The 26606-nt window shown below is 41.5% G+C and overlaps 1 protein-coding gene across 6 annotated transcripts in view; it reads right to left on the minus strand.

Moving 5' to 3' along the window:
• Window positions 1–1889: 1889 nt before the first annotated feature.
• LOC115151838 (NT-3 growth factor receptor-like) overlaps window positions 1890–26606 on the minus strand; it is a 289545-nt gene continuing 264828 nt past the window's right edge. For 2 of the 6 annotated variants that reach the window (XM_029696112.1, XM_029696117.1), the window contains exons 14-18: window positions 15324–15529; window positions 13671–13914; window positions 9399–9404; window positions 8758–8916; window positions 1890–4111 (exon numbers count right to left, since the gene is read on the minus strand). In XM_029696112.1, coding sequence (XP_029551972.1) covers window positions 3926–4111; window positions 8758–8916; window positions 9399–9404; window positions 13671–13914; window positions 15324–15529 — 801 coding nt within the window. In that variant the 3' untranslated portion in view covers window positions 1890–3925. Of the gene's footprint in view, window positions 4112–8757; window positions 8917–9398; window positions 9405–10048; window positions 10227–13670; window positions 13915–15323; window positions 15530–26606 lie in introns of those variants that run through there. The other 4 variants (XM_029696115.1, XM_029696116.1, XM_029696113.1 and 1 more) reach the window with 4 other exon arrangements.

Below are 26606 nucleotides of genomic sequence, written 5' to 3' on the forward strand. Positions count from 1 at the left end.
TTTTTTTATTACAATTTTTCAGGGGGTGCTACAGCACCCTCAGCACCCCTAATTCCCACGGCTATGGCGCTATGTCCCTGTGCTAAAACATGCAAGCATATAACCTTGCACCATCAAAGCTCTGCTCTGCCCTCCTTTCCATAGCTTCTGACCTGCAGGGATTACCCCCAGCATGGCCATCAAATTTAAGGGATATCTTAAAGCTGGGGCCAAAAACTCATTTCATTGGTCATTTCCCCCCTTGTCTGCAAGGTGTACTGGTTAGAGTGAGCTGCAACCTATGGAGCTGCCCCACTGTCCACCTCTTTCCTGTCACTGTCACTCTCCCTGGATGATCTCTCCACTCAGTCACACACCATCTCAGGCCATCTCTGGTATTCTTAGAAACAACTAATTCATCTATTTCCTCTCTGACAGCTCAGGGGGATAAATAATAAATATACATCACATAAAGACACGTTGCCCTTCAACGCTCTCTCTTTCCCCTCAATAGCCCTCTGAAAGTCCCCCATCCACCGTCTTCCCCCCCGCTTGCTGCTACCATCAGTACTAAAGCATACTCTGTCCATGTGTCATTGACAAGGTAAATGGGGTTAATGCTTGGCTCTGGCGATGGCCTTTCTGTCACAATCACACACCTAATGATGGGACTAATCCTGAGGATACAGTGACAGGAGTTGTGATGTCCCACTCCCAACACCTCCAGAGAACACCCTGTCCCCTACACTGGGTTTGATACAGTACAGTGAAGGGGGCTATGAGGGGGCTATAAGAAGGCTATGAGGGGGCTATGAGAGGGGTATGAGGGGGCTATGAGAGGGGTATGAGAGGGGTATGAGGGGACTATCAGGGGGCAAACGTAAATGCCAACATGTTTTTTATTTCAGTGATTCATTATGAAATACTGTAATGAAACTATCTAATGTGAATGACTGAAAATAATACTATATCAGACCATCAATGTGTACTGTTCTTTATGTTATTAGAAATGTCTTCGCCTTGTGGCACCAATGCCTAAATGTTCCTTTCCTCAAAGTTTACTATACTTGTAAACATTTTCAATCTAGTGTTGTGCAGACTGTTGATAAACATGTCTCTGAGTCTGTTGGTTCCTATAGGATCTTTTTGAAACATTCTCAAAGTGACATTTGTCTGTTTCCTTCCAATTAGGACCTCATCCGGCATGAATGGGCTCTGTGCACTCCATTTGATGAGTAAAAGTCACCCTATGTTTTTTTCTTTAAATTATAACGAGTCTGTAAAGTGTACCTCTATTTGAGCCTGTGCTGGATTTGTGCACTCATCCATGGAGGAGGTGTTATGAAAGGAAGAGGGCAGAGTTGTTAACTAGCGGAGTTTCAATCACAGGAAGGAGCAGGATAGGGTTGTGTGGTGCACTACCAGGGGAAATCTCCTCATTTACTTTTCCTGGGAGATCAGGATGCATGCAGGTGCATTGTGAAGTTATTGAATGCAGACAGTCAGTCAATGCAGACAGTCAGTCAATGCAGACAGTAGGCAGCAGCAGGCCTGAAGACAGACAGGAATATTAAAAGAAGTGGCATCTTATCGCACATAACCATATCGGAGTCACACCACTCTCGTGGAAAGCTTCTGCAATCCCCCCTCCGTGCTCTGTCATACAGAGACAACTACTGGATTTTTCAAAATATGAAGAGAAGGAATAAACTAAGAGACCAGATTGCAAATGTTCCAGTCGCTTTCCATTCCTATAGTCGGATGCACCTCAGACACATTGCAGATGTGAACTCAGAGATTAAGGTGAAGAAGAGTTTTTGCAATGTTGTGATGAGTAGGCAGAAAATGGAAAAGCTACTTTTGAAGTACTTGCAAAAAACGATGAGAAAACGTTGAGTATGTCGCCATTCTAACATGAAGGAACTTTTAATTGAAATAAAAGTACATTATTTGTACGTTTTGACCAGATAATTCATATTGAAGCTTTTAAAATACATTTTTGTTGAAGTAGACAAATGATTGTGTACATAAATGTTAATATGAAAATGATCACAAAATAATATCTCTCCTTGTTAAAGAAAATGCAGATAGGCAAAACATGGTACCAGTATGGCTCAGCATTGAATAATTATGGATGTATCATTGGGGTGTTATTGAGACTAAACACAACCTTGAATGATTCACATTACTCAGCAAAAGCAGGAGCAGCGAGAGAGAGGAGAGAGGAGGGAGAGAGAGCACTTTCTCCCAAAGCCCCAGTGTTTGTCATCACAGTGCAATGTTTCAAACAACCCCCATAGCTACAGAGTCCTCTATCACTACTACTTAATGAATAATTCACGTCACTGTGTTTTGCCAAGTTTGCTATTGTTTAACATTGGGAGAGCTGGGGAACATAAAGGATCGTTTGCTTAATGGAACCTTGTGCACATTGAGAGAAGAAAACATTCTCAAGCCTGCATTAGATGAATGCTTTAACTTGAATCTACGTGTTTAGAGTATGGAAAATGAGAGGAAGGTACTGCTAGTATGTGAATGTATAGTGTTACAATGTGTATAATGTCCAGTAGTGCATTGCCTATTGTATAAACTGCCAGAATTGAAACGTCAGTGTCATGACTATTTGAAGGCCGGTGAATAACATTATTCACAACCTGGAAAACAAGATGAAGTATACTACAATGTCATAAAAATGTACTTTTTAGGAGACAGCAACTGACAGCTAATAATGCAATATCATAGCTATAGCTCTTTTCTCTGGCTAGATGTACTGTACATGAGATACATGACTATTACTAGATTACACTGAAAGAACAAAACAATGAGCTGGGATGAGAGGGAGTGGGGGGCTATGTAAGATCTTCATAATCACTTTCTACTTTACTGTAAGCATCTTGCTGAGAGTCTGTCCTGATTACTCTACTGAGTCTAAATCCTCTTTATGTCGCAGCCTAACATCCTGACTCACAATGTCACATTATAATCACATGTTCAAAATGATAAGCCTAAATAAAGTAGATGAAATTCATTAAAACCAACAGAAATAACATAGTAACAAAAAATGAAAGATTATCAAAATATCTATAGAATTCACTCACCATAACAACACATCAAGAAACTAAAATAGTCTAAATAGGAAATGAAATAAGTTAACATATTTTTTGTGACATAGAAATGTACAGTATATACATTCAATTTTAAATTAAGATGTCTGTGTTGATTGGTGGCTCTGTCTTTTCTATGAGTTCCATGTCTCATTGAAAAGCTGTTTCCCATCAGTAACTAATCACCTCGTTGGATCCAGAGTCAGAGAATAGATCCAGCCAATCAGAGTGCAGTAAGGCCTACTTTAATAAGTCCCTGCCAATTGTCTGATTTGCCAATATCAAGCAGTCATCTCCAACATGTGACATACTGTACCTTTAGCGAGAAACATGGCAGATATCCACACTTTGAAAATAAAAATAAATTAAAAATATATATAATATATATTTATAAAAGGAAAAAGAAAATCACCTGGGGAGTTTGATCTTCTGCCAAGATGGCAGGATCCCAAAAGCAAAACAAATTTCCAGGGTTTTCAGCTTTTTTTTATAGAATTTTTTTGGTCGTTTTTTTGGTCGTTTTCTTCTTGTTTTTTGTTTTTGTTTTTTTGTGATACTTTAAGTTGGCTGTTTTTACGAAAAACTTAGTATGTCCTCTTCATATAGTATACAGCAACTGTACATTTTTGAATGCAGGTAAACAAAATGTAAAAGTGCTTTTTTTTAAGACTGTTATCCAGTGTATCGAAAGGAGTAGCAGGCACTTAAGTCCATCCCCATTTTGTAGGTGTTTGCCAGTGGAGCAATAAGGTACTCGTTGTTTGAGTTATTCCTGGGTTTTTGTTCATCTGTTGGGTAGAGACAGACAACAAAACAGACAGACAGACAAAACTCAACGTACACTAGCCCAGGATGTCCAGGTAGACAGGTGTGGCTTTGCCCAAGGCATAAAGGATTTTCTGGATGTCCTTGATGTTCAGCCTCTGCTGGGGCTCCCTCTGCCAGCAACCCAACATGATGTCATACACCTCCTTGGGACAAGCTCGTGGCCTCTCCAAAACCCGTCCTTGCGTAATACACTCGATGACCTGGGGTAGGAGAATGAGAGCGATAAAGAGAGAGAGGTCACTCATTACAACCCAATTTTGAGCATTATACTGTTTGTCAAAAGCATAACAAGCCATTTACAGGCAGAATTAGGTTTTGCTTAATCAGCGTTGTTAGCACCCCCGAGGCTATGGCACCACATTATTTGTACAGCAGTAATTATATGAGTGCAATGTCAAGGTCATAAAGCACGCTTCAAAGTATGAGGTTTTGCAGTACACATTAACAAACAAACTTGCAGTGTAGTCAGCGTAGTGTAGTGCATTCAATATCCCTTTGTCAGACATGCCTGTTAGGGACATGCAGAGTAGGGTTGAATATTTTTTCGGTATTTTACAAATGTTCCATTCCAAGAATAAATCCCTTTTCTCCTGGGTAACCCAATATCTCCCATCAAAACTGGAAGTGTCATTCTAAAGCATATAAATATGTCTGGATTTGATTCAAGCTTTTATTGTTTTGAAAATTCAAGCCTGATGCTACCTGAGCTAGATGAGCCATACATTAATTAAAGACATTTTATGAGCCCAAGCCCAAAAAATCCCAGCTGATTGTGTCATTATCCAGTAGGTCTACATAGCCTACCGCACATTACGAACAAGTTACAACAGAAAAACATAAAAGCCCATTAATTTAGCTATGCGCTCTTGGATAAATAAACAATACAAGCTCCAGTAGGCTAATCTTTTTGAGGGTGGACTGTATTACTGTACTGTATTGTATTAAACCGTATTATGTGTCTGAAATTACACACCTCGTTCAAACTATCAAGCTGAGAGAGAACATGCAATGATGGTGCAGGACATGCGGCCTTCAAAGTTACAATTATAGGCTAGCAAATTTGATTGAATTTGGAAATATCATAGGGCCTATTTTACATTTTTACAATTAGTATCTTTCATAATATTTCCCCTAATGTTGCTTCATTCCTTCCTCGCTTTCAACAATTAAATGAAATACGTTTTGTTGTCCTTATCTTCATCATTGTAATGACATGCTTGAATAATTTAGGACTAGAATAAGATGCAGACGGCTTTCACTTCTCTTCACGAAGATTGAATGGTTATGGGTGACGGGTGTAAATAAATAACTGATTCAGCCTACCGCCATCACGCATTCTCTCTTCCCCCCTTGAGTTCTATTGGCTGCTGTATTTAACATTCAGCAAACAAGAGCTTGCATCCCTCTTTGAATAATCTAATAGTAGTTTTTCCAGCAAGCTATTCTAGGTTAGCTTTCGTGGGACTCTACGAGCTAAGGAGAGTTTTTATAAGGCCAGCGGTGCACAGGTGCGTATAGCACAAGAGACAGAGGCCACTTAGGCCTATGCATAACCCATCATTCATTAGATATATGGCTAATACTGCATCGAATTTATTACGTGAAAGGGTATGCTAGAACATCTACAGTATATGCAAAGGATGATCTATTTTGGATGCAATTTGAATGGAATTGATGGAGAGAGAGAAAGACTGCGAGAGCGTCCGCTGATTTAAAGCAACTAAACTCAGCAAAAAAGAAACGTCCGCTCACTGTCATCTGCGTTTATTTTCAGTAAACTTAACATGTGTAAATATTTGTATGAACATAACAAGATTCAACAACTGAGACATAAACTGAACAAGTTCCACAGACATGTGACTAACAGAAATGGAATAATGTGTCCCTGAACAAAGAGAGGGGGGGGGGGGTCCAAATCAAAAGTAACAGTCAGTATCTGGTGTGGCCACCAGCTACATTAAGTACTGCAGTGCATCTCCTCCTCATGGACTGCACCAGATTTGCCAGTTCATGCTGTGAGATGTTACCCCACTCTTCCACCAAGGCACCTGCATGTTCCCGGACATTTCTGGGGGGAATGGCCCTAGTCCTCACCCTCCAATCCAACAGGTCCCAGACGTGCTCAATGGGATTGAGATCCGGGCTCTTCGCTGGCCATGGCAGAACACTGACATTCCTGTCTTGCAGGAAATTACGCACAGAACGAGCAGTATGGCTGGTGGCATTGTCATGCTGGAGGGTCATGAGCCTGCAGGAAGGGTATCACAGGAGGATGTCTTCCCTGTAATGCACAGCGTTGAGATTGCCTGCAATGACAACAAGCTCAGTCCGATGATGCTGTGACACAACGCACCAGACCATGACGGACCCTCCACATCCAAATCAATCCCGCTCCAGAGGTCAGGCCTCGGTGTAACGCTCATTCCTTTGATGATAAACGCAAATCCGACCATCACCCCTGGTGAGACAAAACCGCAACAAGTCAGTGAAGAGCACTTTTTGCCAGTCCTGTCTGGTTCAGCGATGGTGGGTTTGTGCCCATAGGCGACGTTGTTGCTGGTGATGTCTGGTGAAGACCTGCCTTACAACAGGCCTACAAGCCCTCAGTCCAGCATCTCTCAGCCTATTGTGGACAGCACTGATGAAGGGATTGTGCATTCCTGGTGTAACTCGGGCAGTTGTTGTTGCCATCCTGTACCAGTCCCACAGGTGTGATGTTCAGATGTACCAATCCTGTGCGGGTGTTGTTACACGTGGTCTGCCACTGCGAGGACGATCAGCTGTCCATCCTGTCTCCCTGTAGCGCTGTCTTAGGTGTCTCACAGTACAGACATTGCAATTTGTTCATTAATTGTTCATGGTTCATTGAACAAGCATGGGAAACAGTGTTTAAACCCTTTACAATGAACATCTGTGAAGTTATTTGGATTTTTAGGAATTATTTTTGAAAGACAGTGTCCTGAAAGATGGACGTTTTTTTTTTGCTGAGTTTATATTCGAGTGATATGCTGCAATAAAAATGGACAATTAAAAAATAAGGTGGGCCCCGAAAGCCAGATGCAGATGTGTAAATTCGACATGCGTTCAGTCCTTATATTACTGTAGCATAGGCTATGTTGCAGAAAGGGTAGGCCTACCTATCACATGACAAAAAGTTACCATGATGAGATGATACATGCATTGTGAACTGTGCTCCTACTGAGATGCGCTGTCTGTCCCCACCCTCATTAAATAAATGAGTATTCTAATTCCTAATTCTATGGTTCATTCCCCATTAACATTACATGGGGAATATTTAAACAATGCTATGTAACTGAATGTTCTAGAATAAGAACATTCAACATTCTTAAAGTTGGCCTAACTCTCTAAATATATGGCTCTGGGGACATGTTTCATTTCGCAGGTGATCCCTTTGGGCTATGGGGGAAATTGGGACTCTATGAGTTGTATTGATCTGTGTTTGTTCGGTGTGTTCTGTTGAATGGCTATGAGAATAACTGCCTCACGTTCACGTTCCCATCCACAGACACACACACAAAGGAACCCGACATGAACAATCACTACCAATTAATCCACTCTGCAGTGTCAAACAGGTCAAGGATGATAATGTGATTGCCATGCTAGTGAAGCCCACCTGTGAGTTTCATGTTATGTTGTTGATGTTGTCATGTTATTTAGCTTTGCTGCTCATTTTGATTGGATAGTAGGTGTGTTTATTGGTACATATCATATTGAGACCTGTGTAGCTAAAAATAGGACCACTTCAAGGTAGGGTTAAACATATCAACTCCAGTGAGTATGGTAACTTTGTTCTGCTGTCTGTGTTTATTTTAGGAGCATTTTGAGAGGCTGTGTTGTCGTCAGCGTGATGCGCTGTCTGCACAACTGCAGCCTAAAGGCTCTTTCCACAGGCGTTCGTTGAGTCAGTGAGTCACCACAGCCCCGACTGCAGCCGAGACCGGGCACATTTACATTCACAGCACATTCACATAATTCACATTTATAAAATACTTCTGTCTGGGGCTCTGGTTATGGTTTCTATACCTATGGCTGGCTTCAGGATTGATTCATAATGCTGCTTTTCAGGTCTCAACGTAATGGGACAAGCAAATATATAAACACTGGCTCTGTCAGACTGTACATGCTGACGTTTGGCTGGAACTTGGGGCATTGTTGTTCTGACATTTTAATTTTCATGCCTTTAAAAAAATGGTGGAATTAGTTTGGTGGACTATTGAACTCACAAATAAGTACAGTCCTTCATAGCTTCTGTCAATGTCAACAGTGTGATGTCTTTATGGTGGTTGGTTGAGAGGAATTTCAGTGGCACAGTGACTGTCTACACATCACCACTACTTCTATGTTCTGTAGATAGAAAGCCTGGTGTAAAATGGCTGTTGCTCAGCTCACATGCCATCCCTTATCTTTTATATCTATGGTGGCTATAAGACTTGTGTGTGTGTTTGTGTGTAAATGGGTGTGATTTCATTTCAACACTCTCAGCTCACACTAACATCATTTAGTTGCTGCTCTCTTGTCATCTTTGTTTAAGTCTTAATTGATTTCTCTTCTGGTCCAATATTGAGCCCAAAGGCCACTCTAAGAATAGGCCAATTAGCCTCTCCCACACTGCACCATTCTAGGGATTAGTAAGAGCGCTATGAATCACTGGCCCTGATTATCCACTGATGTGGTTTTAGTACGAGTGTGACTGTTGGATGGTAGTCTTTGCCGAGGCAGCAGCAACTGCCGAATGCACATTATTGCATTGTGTGGTTATGTTGCTTATTTTCATTTCTGCTTTTCAGAAAAAGAGCAGAATACAAAGATGGGTGTGCTACAGTACCTCATTGTTGGCCAGTTGAAACCATGGCTGCTTCCCGTAGGTGAAGATCTCCCAGAGGATGACACCGAAACTCCACACGTCGCTCTCTGTGGTGAACTTCCTATACATTATGCTCTCAGGGGGCATCCAGCGGATGGGCAGCATGGTGTGGCCTCCCACCTGTCAGAGAGAGAGAGAGCGATAGAGAGACAGAGAGATATGGAGGGAGAGAGAGAGGTAGAGAGATAGAGAGACAGAGGGAGAGATATTGAGGGAGAGCGAGAGAGAGGGAGCGATATGAAGGGAGAGAGAGAGAGAGACAGAGATATGGAGGAAGAGAGATAGAGAGACAGAGAAAGAGAGAGAGAGATAGATAGATAGAGAGGGAGAGAGAGAGAGAGAGAGAGAGAGAGAGAGAGAGAGAGAGAGAGAGAACAACAGATGTCAGCACAGTGTTATGGACCTGGGCTAACTGGATTTTAAACAACTGAAAAAGAAAACAATTGTACATGTCAAAGAAAATTACATATTCACCAAAAGGCATGCAGAAGACACATTTTGAATACTTCTAGATGGTCTTTTCTAGTTTATTTTATTTATTCATTTATTTATTTTAAACTTGTATTTTTCTTATAAAATATTTGAGAAGAAGGGAAACCTACACAGCCCTGTAACACAGAAGATGAAGAAGAGTCAAATGAGGCTCAGCTGGGAGGAGGAAGAGAAGATGGAAGATGGAGCCAAGAGAGGGAAGGAAAAAGGATCCATTAAAGAAGTTTGACAGCTTCAAGCCATGCAGCAACATAAATGAAGTCTTCCCTTCAGCCTTCCCTTCCCACTGCCAGATATTAATCGATTAAAACAATGAGTCATTAATTATCTGTGCCCTCGTCTTTAACTCAACTGGATTGTTTCTAAATCTGTTTCCTAATCATGTCAATTACACTGTGTTAATCATATCCGTGGAAGGGTTGAACAAGAATGACATTTCAATAGGGGATGTCTGATTATTGTTACTTTCAACTCTTAAGTGGTAGCTGCATATTAATTACAGAGCTCATTAGCACTGAACTCACTATGGGTCAATGTATTGACTGAGCATGTGAATACAAAGTTAACATTACATTACATTCCCACATTGCTGATACTGTAGCTATAAAGGATCAGTCTACCATGTTTGCCATCGATAATAACAGATTATTATAGCATCAGTTTCCTTCAGGTAATTATGTATTGTTGGTTTATCTTTGTTAAATTTGGCCCACTGAACATTATAATAAGTTGTTCCGTTTTACATCTCCAATATACTCACCCCTTCCTTCTCCCCCTCCTCCTCCTCCTCCTCCTTGTCCGCCTGCTCTGCTTTTTTAAGATTTATGACGGTTTATTAATGAGATTATGGTAAAATGTCTGCTGGACCACGTCCCATAAAGCCTGTGTGAATATGGAACCCTAACGCCACTACCACACTCTACTGATCTTCTTCCAAGCTGAAAAGAGAAAAAGGCTGTTTCAAAAATCAAATGTATTCATGTTCAATCATATAAATGAACCACATCTAATTATAAATAAGGGGGATGCAGATTTCAAATGTGTGTCTGTACTGTGCAGAAAAGGGTATCCAATAGTAAAATGTGAAGCCAAAGCAGTTCTAAGAGTTTTAATACGTTCCAGGACTATTAGAGAAAGGGGTATTTGTCTATCATACAATACACACAATATAACCCTAATGTTCACTGTAACATCACCTTAAATGGTCTTACCTTGAAACTCCACCATTGCCATAGCTCTACCCTACTATCCCATCTCCTGATACAACCCCAGCTCTACCTCATTATCAATACTTGACAGGGAACATGTCAGAATGCCAGAGTCAGAGTATGTCAGAGTACCTAAGACTTCTCCTACATACTACATTTGTAAGGGACTCTGAAGTGAATTGGTTTCCCTGCTGCAATGACCTGACACCCTTTCCATTCATTGACTTCTTTATGTGGACAGATTGTTCCTCACCAGACTAATGTTGTTGGCACTACATGAGTAGGTACACCGCTCCATAATGCAGGCTGGTGTCCAAAACATAGAGATAGTAGAACAGGAGGATGATACAAATTCACATATCCTTTTTAAAAACGTACCACCGTTCTATGATATTTGCATAATTCATAGAAAGACAGATCTGCGTTTGTTATGCTAGCTTGGTCTGTCTTATGGGACTGGGTCTGCTTCTCGGAGGCAGAGTATTTGTGAACTTGTTCATGTGTTTGTGTGTGTGTGCTGGGAGATTAAATGAATTGATTGAATTTCAATTAATCTTAATGGCTTCTCCCTGGCAAGCACCACCCTCAATTCAGTCTGGGGTTGAACGGCGGACCGTGGAAGCATATAAATCAGAGTGTGGGCTTCCCTTGGAGCAGAATTCAAACTGGCAAGGTGACAACAAAAACTCCACCACAATCTCAAAGCATAGCACAATTAGCATATAGTGAGACATTTAAATATTGCTAATAGACTGACAATAACATATGCATTGATTGAAGCAACCGTCAATACATTTTCAATACTGTCCATCAATATTGTTGTTAGAGTCTAAAGGCAGATTAAGCATAATAACGCATCTGCTATATACCTTTCCTAACTTGGAACATTGTCATTGGATTGTTGGATTAACATTGCAGCTTGCTAACAGTGGCTGGTGAGGGGGTGAAATGTAATTACAGACCCAGTATAGTTAGTTATCCAGCGACCAGGTATTCAGTATTGATTATGTATAATAATACAATACAATAGAAAATGCATTCCTCTGTGATGTGATATCAAGTTGTCATTGTCCACTCCTTAGTTCACAAACACAGTGCCATACCTGCAGACTGAGAACCAACAGCTAATTTGGCATTGGGGAGCCCAGGCATCACTTTCATAATACAGATGGGGGCTGTCAGATATGCTGCCTGTGAGAACCCAGCTCAGACCGTGCTTTGCTTACTGTGTCATATCCCTGGAGGGCAGTTTTCTTGGTTGGTTCTCCTTAAGGAGAGGAGAGGAGCGGACATCAATATGTGACCAGTGTCAGGGAGATGTGTTCCTGGCTGCCACCCCGATTTATAATCACTCAACAAAAGGGAATGTGTCCAATGCAGTTACGACCTCCTAATCTCTCTGTCAGTGGACCATACACCAGGCCTGTTCTGGCAGAGATGCCAAGGCCTAAAATGGCCAAGGCCCACAGTCCATTGCCAGACCACCATACCAATAGGGGGCAGTCCAGCAGTCCTGTTAGTAGTCTGATGGTGAATCAGACATCTCTCTCTCACAGGCTACTCCACTGATGACCATCTGTACCTGTATGCCTATGATGTTGAGATTTTCATACTATAACTTACTCGTGTTAGTATCTAAAAGGAGAAAAGCAACATGAAAGCTGTTGCAGTAAAGAGCAGAAGTGGTTGGAACAGTAATTACACAGTGAAAGTCAAGCAAAGTGCCTTAATTTACATCACTTCCTGGTCTCTTTGACACCTTATTGATACATGTATTTTACTGAGCTGTGTGTTGCAAAGAGAAATCAGCTATTAGAGGTACCACTTAGGAAAAGGAGCCTGCAGAATACATTAAGTGGGAGGAGACTCAATGGACTATTTGACATTTACTGCAAATGTAACATATTTTCCACAATGGCAATTATAGTCTGTATCTAGTGAAAATCCGATGTACCACAGTAATAATCCCTTTGTGATGCCAGCACAGCTTCAGCAAGTCCATTATCAACTGGGATAAGAGCTCTATATTCATTCTGGTCACCGTGTCTCAGAGACAACAAACAAAAGAATACAGCAAGAATGGTTCTGCCCTACACCTAACACATGTTTAATAATAGGGTCGTTCCACCAATTGAGTACCTTTTGGGTAGTGTAACTTGGTGAAGTTCACCTAATTTTAACATTCTGTCATAAAGAGCACATGTTCAACATAATAAACATGTTTTTCCTTCTCAAGAGGTTAAATAAAAAAAGGACCATAGTAAGTGTCTATTAAGTGCCAAATGAAGTAACACTGTTAACCGTAACAGGGTTGACGATTTAATCTTAAATCAGCCATAAATCCACTTGTGACAGGAGGAATAGAAGCTTGTTGTGTACGGTGTCAATTGAATACAAGCTTCACAAAACATTTCTAGACTGTCTATCTATGTGTAACACCAGAAAATGGCCAAAAAGAGTAGGACCAGCTCACCTGCCTTTACATTATGATTAGACTACTATGATTTGACTATTTTTAATATGACTTTAGCAAGTCATATTAAAATTCAGATTTATAGAATTTTCCATGTGGTCTACATTAAAGGACACTTCACTTAATATAACAGGCTTTTAAAATTAAATATTGGTGCACAAATTCTACTAAAATATCAAAGGGACGCAAAAGGCCCTCTATTCTTGGAACGACCCAATAGACATCATTATATTGAGCATGCATTACAAAAGGCCCTCTATTCTTGGAACGACCCAATAGACATCATTATATTGAGCATGCATTACAAAAGGCCCTCTATTCTTGGAACGACCCAATAGACATCATTATATTGAGCATGCATTACAAAAGGCCCTCTATTCTTGGAACGACCCAATAGACATCATTACATTGAGCATGCATTACTTTTCTTGTACATTTCCTAGCGTTAGTAAAGGTAAAGAGTTCAGGCATCAATAAAGGAAAAGATAACACACAATCACGATGAATGGAGGCGAATGCAGGGTGAACACCACATCTTCCAGCCCACTGTGTCAAAACACCACCTGTTCACTAAAGCAAAAACACTGAGGTTGTCGCCGAAAGAGATCTTTAGGTTAGCTTGATTATGAAGGTACTTACAAATACATGATTAATATGGAAGAAATATTTTATTATGCAACATACATAGTGTAGGTGCTTACCCGGTAGTAATCCGTGCTGTAGATGTCCCTGGACATTCCGAAGTCACCAATCTTCACCAGCAGGCCGTTGCCCACCAGGCAGTTCCGGGTGGCTAAGTCACGGTGCACAAAGTGCTGGGAGGCCAGGTACATCATCCCCGCGGCGATCTGAGTGGCAATGTGCAGCATCTGAGACAGGCCCAGCTCCCCATTGGTCTGCAACGACTGTCCGTCAACCAGGATCAAAGCATCAGGCCCATGAGCTCTGTGGATGGAGAAATAAGGGAGGGAGGGAGAATCTTATCTCAATCACCATATTCTTACTCCACATTACATTTTATAATGGATTCTAGCTCTGCATAGTATATGACAGTGGTATGTTCTTCAGTTGTAATGGATTGGACATGAGATTCATGGTGTTTTACATTCAAACTTTAATTGAGACAGGAACATGGGCCACATCATTACTGTACCAGGGCCACTAGGTGCAAAACCAACAAGAGCTCCTCTGTATTAATGAATGCAGAACAATTGAATGGAAATGCTATAACTGTCATGACATTTGCATGTATAAAGCCATCAGCAAGCAGCAGACGTCTACCTGCTCTGCCTCTGCTATTCAGCACCAATGTTCCCTGCCACTGCCAAGCATCCAGGGGCTCAATAACATCCAATCATAAAGGAGATCAGCTGTCTCATTTGAATTCTGAGTCCCAGTTTCCCTAGTCCGTGGAGGCTCAGTCAACAGACTGCCATTACACACAGCATTTTGTGGTTTTACACACATAACAGGTTATCTCTACTTAATCTACAGTGTAGCGAATAGGAAGTCAATGCTTCTGGTACTGGGTGACAGGTCTAGTGGAAAACAACAAAAACATTGTATTACCCCTCCTGTTTCTTGTACGCTACAACATTTCTCTGAGGGGAAGCCATCCATCAATCACAGCCTGATGCTTGCAGTGAAACCTGCAGGGTTGTGGCTGTTCTACTACACTACATGTAGAAATGATGAGGAAATAGACAGGAACTGGTTTCATCTTTGTAAATGATCACATATATTTCTGGCCAAAGGATTTATTGTATGACGTTAACTCTAATACTGAGGATAGTTATTCAGGTTAGCGTACTGTGGACCAGCACAGTACATCACTAGTGGGGTGCAGTCAGCCTGCCATTAATTGTTGAGTCTACAGACACTTGTGGTTGGTAAACAGGGGGAGATGCTTCCACACACGTTTCAATTAAGCTGAGTAAACTTCCACAGTTCCAAAAACACATATAAAGTACGTTTCTCAGTTGACCGTTTTTATAACTCATAGGCTACACCAAAGACACATTTATAGATATAAGAGTTTAGCACGTCTTGCTTATCCCACACGTCACTGCTTTATTCAGCTGAGTAAACTTAATAATTCCAAACGGCACACATCAGAAAAGTCTGGGCTACAGCACCCAAAGACAGAACTGAGAAAGATTTGAGCATGTCATATTTATTCTACACACGTCACTGCTTTATTCAGCTGAGAAGTCTTTAACTTCCAACAACACTCACCAGAAAAGTATTTCTCAGTTGGCAGCTTGCATTACTCCAAATACTAATTTACCAAAATTAGGAAGAACTGAGCATATCTTATTGTGCATCTTACTGGGCATTTAGTTGACAAAACTTACCTGAGGAACTTATTGAGGTCTCCGTGCTTCATGTACTCAAAGACCATTATGAGGGGGTCTCCATCCACACACACACCGTAGAACTTGACAATGTGCTCGTGCTGCAAGTTCGTCAATAGTTCCGCCTCCCTCTGGAAATCTTTTCTCGCTGCAAGGGTGGGGTCCTTCAGCGTCTGAGAAAATACAAGGGTGGAGTCCTTCAGGGTCTGAGGAGTACAAGGGTTTCTTTTAACTGCTTAGCAAAGTACGATACTGTTGCAAGAACTTTATTAGACTGTGGAAATAGAGAGGAAAAGTGATATAGACCTTAGAAAATTGACCTTAGACATTGTCACTAGCCGACTACAATACCGTATTCTACAATTACACCTAAGACTACTGCTGCCCTATGTACATAGAGTCATTGAACACAGGTAAAAAATTATGTTTACATACTGTTTTACCCACTTTATCTGTATATGCTGTATTTGAGTCATGGTTGATCCTATATAACTACTGCTGTACATCTTTGCTATTCATATAGTGTCCATACATTCTATACACACCATTATATACAGTTGAAGTCGGAAGTTAACATACACCTTAGATAAATACATTGAAACTCAGTTTTCACAACAACTGACATTTAATCCTACTAAAAATTCCCTGTTTTAGGTCAGTTAGGATCACCATTTTATTTTAAGAATGTGAAATGTCAGAAAAATAGTAGAGAGAATGATTTATTTCAGCTTTTTTTCTTTCATCACATTCCCAGTGGGTCAGAAGATTACATACACTCAATTAGTATTTGGTAGCATTTCATTTAAATTGGTTAACTTGGGTCAAACATTATGGGTAGCCTTCCACAAGCTTCCCAAAACAAGTTGGGTGAATTTTGGCCCTTTCCTCCTGACAGAGCTGGTGTAACTGAGTCAGGTTGGTAGGCCTCCTTGCTCGCACACGCTTTTTCAGTTCTGCCCACAAATGTTCTATAGGATTGAGGTTAGGGCTTTGTGATGGCCACTCCATTACCTTGACTTTGTTGTCCTTAATTCCATTTTGCAACAACTTTGGAAGGATGCTTGGGGTCATTGTCCATTTGGAAGACCCATTTGTGACCAAGCTTTAACTTCCTGACTGATGTCTTGAGATGTTACTTCAATATATCCACATAATTTTCCTCCCTCATGATGCCATCTATTTTGTGAAGTGCACCAGTCCCTCTTGCAGAAAAGCACCCCCACAACATGATGCTGCAACCCCCGTGCTTCATGGTTGGGATGGTGTTCCTCATCTTGCAAGCATCCCTCTTTTTCCTGCAAACATAACGATGGTCATTATGGCCAAACAGTTCTATTTCTGTTTCATCAGACCAGAGGACATTTCTCCAAAAAGTACAATCTTTGTCCCCATGTGCAGTTGCAAACCATAGTCTGGCTTTCTTATGGCGGCTTCTTCCTTGCTTAGCGGCCTTTCAGGTTATGCCAATATAGGACTTGTTTAACTGTGGACATTGATACTTTTGTACCTGTTTCCTCCAGCATCTTCACAAGGTCCTTTGCTGTGGTTCTGGGATTGATTTTCACTTTTCGAAGTACATTCATCTCTAAGAGACAGAACGCGTCTCCTTCCTGATCGGTATGACGGCTGCGTGATCCCATCATGTTTATACTTGTGTACTATTGTTTGTACAGATGAATGTGGTACCTTCAGGCATTTGGAAATAGCTCCCAAGGATGAACCAGATCGGTGGAGGTCTACAATTTTTTCCTGAGGTCTTCGCTGATATCTTTTGATTTTCCCATGATGTCAAGCAAAGAGGCACTGAGTTTGAAGATAGGCCTTGAAATACATCCACAGGTACACCTCCAATTGACTAAAATTATGTCAATTAGCCTATCAGAAGATAATAAAGCCATGACATAATTTTCTGGAATTTTCAAAGCTGTATAAAGGCAGTCAACTTAGTGTATGTCTCACTGAAATTGTGATACAGTGAATTATAAGTGAAGTAATGTGTCTTTAAACAATTGTTGAAAAAATGACTTGTGTCATGCACAAAGTAGATGCCCTAACCAACTTGCCAAAACTAAAGTTTGTAAACAAGAAATTTGTGGAGTGGTTGGAAAACGGGTTTTAATGACTCCAACCTAAGTGTATGTAAACTTCCGACTTCAACTGTATATACAGTATATGGAGTATATAAACACATACATACATATTTTTTATTTTTATTTTTTAATTTCACTTTTATTTAACCAGGTAGGCCAGTTGAGAACAAGTTCTCATTTACAACTGCGACCTGGCCAAGAATTAAGCAAAGCAGTTCGACACATACAACAATACAGAGTTACACATGGAATAAACAAAACATACAGTCAATAATACAGTAGAAAAAGTTTAGATACAGTGTGTGCAAATGAGGTAAGATTTACAATATACCAATTAAACACTGGAGTGATTGATGTGCAGAAGATAAATGTGCAAGTAGAGATACTGGGGTGAAAAGGAGCAAGATAAATAAATAAATACAGTTTGGGGATGAGGTAGTTGGATGGGCTATGTACAGGTGCAGTGATCTGTGAGCTGCTCTGACAGCTGGTGCTTAAAGCTAGTGAGGGAGATATGAGTCTCCAGCTTCAGTGATTTTTACAGTTCGTTCTAGTCATTGGCAGCAGAGAACTGGAAGGAAAGGTGGCCAAACGAGGAATTGGCTTTGGGTGTGACCAGTGAGATATACCTGCTGGAGCGTGTGCTATGAGTGGGTGCTGCTATAGTGACCAGTGAGCTGACATAAGGCGGGGCTTTACCTAGCAGAGACTTGTAGATGACCTGGAGCCAGTGGGTTTGGCGACGAGTATGAAGCGAGGGACAGCCAACGAGAGCGTACCGGTCGCAATGGTGGGTAGTAGATGGGGCCTTGGTGACAAAACGGATGACACTGTGATAGACTGCATCCAATTTGTTGAGTAGAGTGTTGGAGACTATTTTGTAAATGACATCGCCAAAGTCGAGGATCGGTAGGATGGTCAGTTTTACGAGGTTATGTTTGGCAGCATGAGTGAAGGATGCTTTGTTGCGAAATAGGAAGCTGATTCTAGATTTAATTTTGAATTGGAGATGCTTAATGTGAGTCTGAAAGGAGAGTTTACAGTCTAACCAGACACCTAGGTATTTGTAGTTGTCCACATATTCTAAGTCAGAACAGTCCAGAGTAGTGATGCTGGACAGGCAGGCAAGTGCGGGCAGCGATCGGGTTGAAGAGCATGCATTTAGTTTTACTTGCATTTAAGAGCAGTTGGAGGCCACGGAAGGAGAGTTGTATGGCATTGAAGCTCGTCTGGAGGTTAGTTAACACAGTGTCCAAAGCAGGCCAAAAGTATACCGAATGGTGTCGTCTGCGTAGAGGTGGATCAGAGAATCACCAGCAGCAAGAGCGACATCATTGATGTATACAGAGAAGAGAGTCGGACCAAGAATTGAACCCTGTGGCACCCCCATAGAGACTGCCAGAGGTCCAGACAACAGGCCCTTCGATTTGACACACTGAACTCTATCAGAGAAGTAGTTGGTAAACCAGGCGAGGCAGTCATTTGAGAAACCAAGGCTGTTGAGTCTGCCGATAAGAATGTGGTGATTGACAAAGTCGAAAGCCTTGGCCAGCTCGATGAATAAGGCTACAAAGTAATCTCTCTTACCGATGGCGGTTAAGATATTGTTTAGGACCTTGAGCGTGGCTGAGGTGCACCTATGACCAGCTCTGAAACCAGATTGCATAGCGGAGAAGGTACGGTGGGATTCGAAATGGTCAATAATCTGTTTGTTAACTTGGCTTTCGAAGACCTTAGAAAGGCAGGGTAGGATAGATATAGGTCTGTAGCAGTTGGGGTCTAGAGTGTCTCGCGGCAGCTTTCCAATCTTTGGGATTCTCAGACGATATGAAAGAGAGGTTGAACAGGCTAGTAATAGGGGTTGCAACAATTTCGGCAGATCATTTTAGAAAGAGAGGTTCCAGATTGTCTAGCCCGGCTGATTTGTAGGCGTCCAGATTTTGCAGCTCTTTCAGAAGATCAGCTATCTGATTTTGGGTGAAGGAGAAATGGGGAGGCTTGGGCGAGTTTCTGTGGGGGGTGCTGACCGGGGTAGGTGTAGCCAGGTGGAAAGCATGGCCATCCGTAGATAAATGCTTATTGAAATTCTCAATTATAGTGGATTTTATCGGTGGTGACAGTGTTTCCTAGCCTCAGTGCAGTGGGCAGCTGGGAGGAGCTGGGAGGAGCTGGGAGGAGGTGCTCTTATTCTCCATGGACTTTACAGTGTCCCAGAACTGTTTTGAGTTTGTGCTACAGGATGCAAATTTTTGGTTGAAAAAGCTAGCCTTAGCTTTTCTAACTGGCTGTGAATTTTGGTTCCTAACTTCCCTGAAAAGTTGCATATCATGGGGGCTATTCGATGCTAATGCAGTACGCCACAGGATGTTTTTGTGCTGGTCAAGGGCAGTCAGGTCTGGAGTGAACCAAGGGCTATATCTGTTCCTGGTAAAATTTTATTTGAATGGAGCGTGCTTATTTAAGATGGTGAGGAAGGCACTTTTAAAGAATAACCAGGCATCCTCTACTGACGGGATGAGGTCAATATCATTCCAGGATACCCCGGCCAGGTCGATTAGAAAGGCCTGCTTGCTGAAGTGTTTCAGGGAGTGTTTGACAGTGATGTGGGGTGGTCGTTTGACCGCAGTCCCATTATGGATGCAGGCAATGAGGCAGTGATATAGACACATTACATGACCACAAGTATGTGGACATCAGCTTGTCGAACATCTCATTCAAAAATCATTAATATGGAGGTGGTCCCCCCTTTGCTGATATAACAGCCTCCACTCTTCTGGGAAGGCTTTCCATTAGATGTTGGAACATTGCTGCCGGGACTTGCTTCCATTCAGCCACAAGAGCATTAGTGATGTTGGGGATTAGGCCTGGTTCGCAGTCGGCGTTCCAATTCATCCCTTCACTGGAACTAAGGGGGCTAGCCCGAACCACGAAAAACAGCCCCAGACCAATATTCCTCCTCCACCAAACTTTACAGTCGGCACTATGTATTCGGGAAGGTAGCATTCTTCTGGCATCTGCCAAACCCAGATTCATCGGACTGCCAGATGGTGTAGCATGATTCATCACTCCAGAGAACACGTTTCCACTGCTCCAGAGAGGAGACCTACACACCACTCCAGCCGACACTTGGCATTGCGCATGGTGTTCCCATTTCATGAAGCTCCCGACGAATAGTCATTGTGCTGACGTTGTTTCCAGAGTCAGTTTGGAACTCGGTACAGAATGGTACAACCGAGGACAGATGTTTTTTTTACACGCTTCAACACTCAGGGGTCCGGTTCTATGAGCTTGTGTGGCCTACCACTTTGTGGCTGAGCAGTTGTTGCTGATAGAGATTTCCACTTCACAATAACAGTTGACCGGGGCAGCTCCAGCAGGGCACAAATTTGACGAACTGACTATATAAAAATATACAGCACCAGTCAAAAGTTTGGACACACCTACTCATTCAAGGGTTTTTCTTAATTTGTAAAATGTTCTACATTGTAGAATAATAGCAAAGAGATCAAAACTATGAAATAACACATATGAAATCATGTAGTAACCAAAAAAGAGTTAAACAAATTAAACTATATTTTATAATTGAGATTCTTCAAAGTAGCCACCCTTTCTTTGCCTTGATGACAGCTTTGCACACTCTTGGCATTCTCTCAACAAGCTTCACCTGGAATGCTTATCCAACCGTCTTGAAGGAGTTCCCACATATGCTGAGCACGTGTTGGCTGCTTTTCCTTCACTCTGCGGTCAAACTCATTCCAAACCATGTCAATTGGGTTGAGGTCGGGTGATTATGGAGGCCAGGTCATCTGATGCAATACTCCATCACTCTCCTTCTTGGTTACATAGCCCTTACACAGCCTGGATGTGTGTTGGGTCATTGTCCTGTTGAAAAATAAATTATAGTCCAACTAAGCACAAACCAGATGGGATGGCATATTGCTGCAGCCATGCTGGTTAAGTATGCTTTGAATTCTAAATAAGTCAGAGACCGTGTCACCAGCAAAGCACCCCCACACCATCACACCTCCTCTTTTATGCTTCACGGTGGGAACCACACATGCAGAGATCATCCGCTCACCTACTCTACGTCTCACAAAGACACAGTGGTTGGAACCAAAAATCTCAAATTTGGACTCATCAGACCATAATATAGATTTCCACCAGTCTAATGTCCATTGCTCATGTTTATTGGCCCAAACAAGTCTCTTCTTATTATTGGTGTCCTTTAGTTGTGGTTTCTTTGCAGCAAATCGACCATGAAGGCCTGATTCACGCAGTCTCCTCTGAACAGTTGATGTTGAGATGTGTCTGTTACTTGAACTCTGTGAAGCATGTATTAGGGCTGCAATTTCTGAGGCTGGTAATTTTAATGAACTTGTTCTCTGAAGCAGAGGTAACTCTGGGTCTTCCTTTCCTGTGGCGGTCCCCATGAGAGCCAGTTTCATCATAGCGCTTCATGGTTTTTGCGACTGCACTTGAACAAACTTTAAAAGTTATTGACATTTTCCGTATAGACTGACGTTCATGTCTTAAAGTAATGATGGACAGTCATTTCTCTTTGCTTATTTGAACTCTTCTTGCCATAATATGGACTTGGTCTTTTACCAAATAGGGCTATCTTCTGTATACCCCCCCTACCTTGTCACAACACAACTGATTGGCTCAAACGCATTAAGGAAAGAAATTCCACAAATTAACTTTTAACAAGGCACACCTGTCAATTGAAATGCATTCCAGGTGACTACCTCATGAAGCTGGTTGAGAGGATGCCAAGAGTGTGCAAAGCTGTCATCAAGGCAAACTTTTTACTGGTACTGTATATATACACTGTATATTCCAGATTCTGACATTGCTCGTTCTGATATTGCTCGCTCTGATATTTATTTTTCATGGGGGGGGGGAAATTATGTGTGTATTGTTTTGTATTGCTAGATATTACTGCACCTTTGGAGCTAGAAACATACGGTGCATTCGGAAAGTATTCAGACCCCTTGACTTTTTCCACATTTTGTTATGTTACAGCCTTATTCTAAAATGGATTTAAAACTAAATGTTCCTCATCAATCTACACACAATACTCCATAATGACAAAGTGAAAACTAGTTTAATACATTTTTGCCCATTTATAAAAAGAAACAACAGAAATACCTTATTTACATAAGTATTCAGACCTTTTGCTATAAGACTTGAAATTGAGCTCAGGTGCATCCTGTTTCCATTGACCATCTTTGATATGTTTTTACAACTTGATTGGAGTCCACCTGTGGTAAATTCAATTGATTGGACATGGTTTGGAAAGGCATACACCTGTCTATACAAGGTCCCACAGTTGACAGTGCATGTCAGAGCAAAAACCATGCCATGAGTACGAAGGTATTGTCCATAGAGCTCCGAGACAGGATTGTGTCGAGGCACAGATCTGGGGAAGGGTACCAAAAATATCTGCAGCATTGAATGTCCCAAAGAACACAGTGGCCTCCATCATTCTTAAATGGAAGGCACCTAAAGACTCTCAGACCTGATGAAACCAAGATTGAACTCTTTGGCCTGAATGTCAAGTGTCACGTCTGGAGGAAATCTGGCACCATCATTACGGTGAAGCATGGTGGTTGCATCATCATGCTGTGGGGATGTTTTTCAGCGGCAGTGACTGGGAGACTCGTCAGGATGAACGGAGGAAAGTACAGGGAAAGATGAACGGAGGAAAGTACAGAGAGATCCTTGATGAAAACCTGCTCTAGAGTGCTCAGGACCTCAGACTGGGGCGAAGGTTCACCTTCCAACAGGACAACAACCCTAAGCACACAACCAAGACAACGCAGGAGTGGCTTCGGGACAAGTCTCTGAATATCCTTGAGTGGCCCAGCCAGAGCCCGGACTTGAACCCGATCTAACATATCTGGAGAGACCTGAAAATGGCTGTGCAGTGACACTCCCCATCCAACCTGAGAGCTTGAGAGGATCTGCTCAGAAGAATGGGAGAAACTCTGCAAATACAGGTGTGCCAAGCTTGTAGCGTCATACCCAAGAAGACTTGAGGCTGTAATCGCTGCCAGAGGTGGTTCAACAAAGTCCTGAGTAAAGGATCTGAATACTTACGCAAATGGGATATTTGTATTTATTTTTCAGCTTTGTCGTTATGGGGTATTGTGCATAGATTGATGAGAAAAAAATACCAATTTAATCAATTTTTTAAATAAGGCTTCAACCTAACAAAATGTGGAAAAGGTCAAGGGGTACTTTCCGAAAGCACTGTAAGCATTTCGCTGCACGTCTGATAACACCTGAAAATCTGTGTACGCTATCAATAAACTTTGATTGAATTTTATTTATCTGCTAAATGTGGAAAATATTTGATAACTGAGTTATATTTATGAAAGAAACTGAAAATATAAATGTTTTATTTTGGGCTTCCTAACAATGAGCCATAGATAAACACTAACACCCAAACACACACACACACAATAACCTGGTTGGTGCAAATAGAACAGAGACCGGGTAATAAACAGAGCAGGGGAGGTAAAGCACTGTAATCTTCTAATTTAAGGAGCAGAACATGAAATAAACTTTTCTCTGACAGGTTGTCACAATGACCCAGCAAACCTAATGGCTTTACAGAAGCAGATAATTTAGTAATTTACTTCATTATGTGTCCCATATACATAGTCTGACATTTCATTATAGAGCTGTGATAAGAGACGTGCGTGCCTCACCAGATCTAGACGTTGTGGTTGCCTACCGTATTGGCTCAGAGTTCTGGTATCATTATTGACAAGCTTAACACCCTTCCTAAATTCCCACCTATGAAATATTTGGCATTTACACTCAATGTCTTGTCTCTTTCTGATCCACCATACATTAACAGGTAGGATTAGTTCCTTATTGTGTCTAGGACGACTGGCAAGCAGTAATTTCTGGGTGCTTTTCCATTAAAAAACAATATATTTTGTTGCTGTACTGTAAACTAAAGTTCGAAAACAGAATTCATGTTTTCCGGAGATTTGACAATACAATCCTCCACTTACGTAAAAGTCCACAACAACACCACAGCTAAAACATAATAATTCATAGAATTCTTAACACTATTAATTGCATATAATTAACCTTGCCTTACTGTATTCTATTATTTGACAGACAGTTAAATGTAGGCAATATACTGTATATTGGCGATATATGAGTCAACAATGATAGATATCTGAATGATGAATCACAATGTTTTGCTAATGTTTTATTAAATTTGAATTCCCTTATATCACAAATGCAGAGGGGAATTAGAATGGATGGCAGTGCCCATGGACAGATGGCAAGGCATCTATCCCTATCAACCTGAATGCTTTATGACCCCTGTGCTGTAGTGGAGTGCTGTGTCCTCAGAGTCCACCTGCATATACAGGACATACTAGAGAGCCGACACATAGACTAAACAGCTTTACTGGTAGTCTCCGAGACTTGTTGACCTACACATATATAGTCTGACATTCCATTATAACCTAGATATAACTTAAAATGAAATATAAGTAGCTATGTACCTGTGGTGCTTACATTGCAATCTTACCTAACATGAAATACAAGCTACATTGTTAAAAAACAACAGCATACACGCCTTTATATTTGTGCGGCATCTATTTCAATAGGATCCACTCTGGTGACTGGGGATGTGAAGAAAAGAATGAAAGAAAAAGCAAGACAAAAGAAAGCCAGCTCAGTGTTGCCTCCATTACTCTTAATCAAAGCATATGTGGAGTAGAACAGTTTGGGAGATGATCTAACATCCCTCACAGACAGCCTTATTTCTCCTGCTGCAGTCTGTCTCTGTAAGGTCGGCCTCTTTCCCCTGCCTCTGCACTGCGGCTCCCTCCCTCTCGCTACACACTATCATGGCTAACATCATTCCATGGATGAGCGCATTGATGAAGAGTGGTGGTGACAAGAGGGAAACAGTGATGAATGTGCCCCTTGTCTCCAACCATCATAGTGTGACCCCTCCTCCAGCAGCTTAGTTTACCTTTGTATGACCTTTGAACTTTAATATCCTCAACTGTGTCATGTTAGAGGTGAAATTTGCATTTTAACCCTGAGGTTACAATCGTAATCTTTACGTGAAATGTAATATATCAAGCGCAACAATTACTGACAACCACTTCACATTTCAAGGAGATTGTGACAGTACGACCCACTGTGTTAAAGGATGGATATGACACAGTGATGTTATGTGACCAGCTACCAATATCTTATGATTTTAACAGGAAAAAAGACATTGTTTGAGAATACTGTATCTCTTTTTGCACTAACAATTAAGTACATTTCCGTGAATGTTTAACCTGGTTCCTCCTCTGACAGCCAACCCAACTGTTGTCTACATATGGGTTTCACCTTGCTGTGAAAGGAACTCTCTCTGCCAGCCTCACTCACAACCAACCATTCACATTATGCAGGCCCACACCAGCCACACCACCTCCACAGTATTCACCTTGCCTTCTCCTATTGTCCACAATACTGAGTCGATTCCAGACAACTTTGTGAGATGCCATTCACAGGTTTATAGACGAATAAGCAAACTCAAAGCAATGTTTGGAGGGGATAAGTGAATAGAAAAGTGCCTGTAATCCTAGATTCAGATCATTTAGGCAAGAAAAAACATCACCCAGATAGGCCAGTTGTGTGAGAAACTCGTCATCATACAAGCGGTCAAACAAGTGAAAATTATGGTCAGTAAAGAAAACTTTAAGCTTGTCTTTCAATTCAAAAACATTTGTCAATACTTTGCCCCTTGATAGCCAGCACACTTCTGTATGTTGTAAAAGTGTTACATGGTCGCTGCCCATATCATTGCATAGTGCAGAAAATACACGAGAGTTCAGGGGCCTTGCTTTAACAAAGTTAACCATTTTCACTGTAGTGTCCAAAATGTCTTTCAAGCTGTCAGGCATTCCCTTGGCAGCAAGAGCCTCTCGGTGGATGCTGCAGCGTACCAAGTGGTGTCGGGAGCAACAGCTTGCACGGGTGTTACCACTCCACTGTGTCTCCCTGTCATGGCTTTTGCGCCATCAGTACAGATAACAACATGAGCAGCAGCTACGCTTGGCTACATATGGACCGTTAGTGGAATTCCTGCGAGAGAGTAACGGTTAATGTGATTGGATGTTAATTATTTGACTAGGCTACCTGTATTTCACATTGGGTTGTTATTTCG

Source organism: Salmo trutta, chromosome 17 (genome assembly GCF_901001165.1).
Source record: "Salmo trutta chromosome 17, fSalTru1.1, whole genome shotgun sequence".
NCBI classification, from domain to species: domain Eukaryota; kingdom Metazoa; phylum Chordata; class Actinopteri; order Salmoniformes; family Salmonidae; genus Salmo; species Salmo trutta.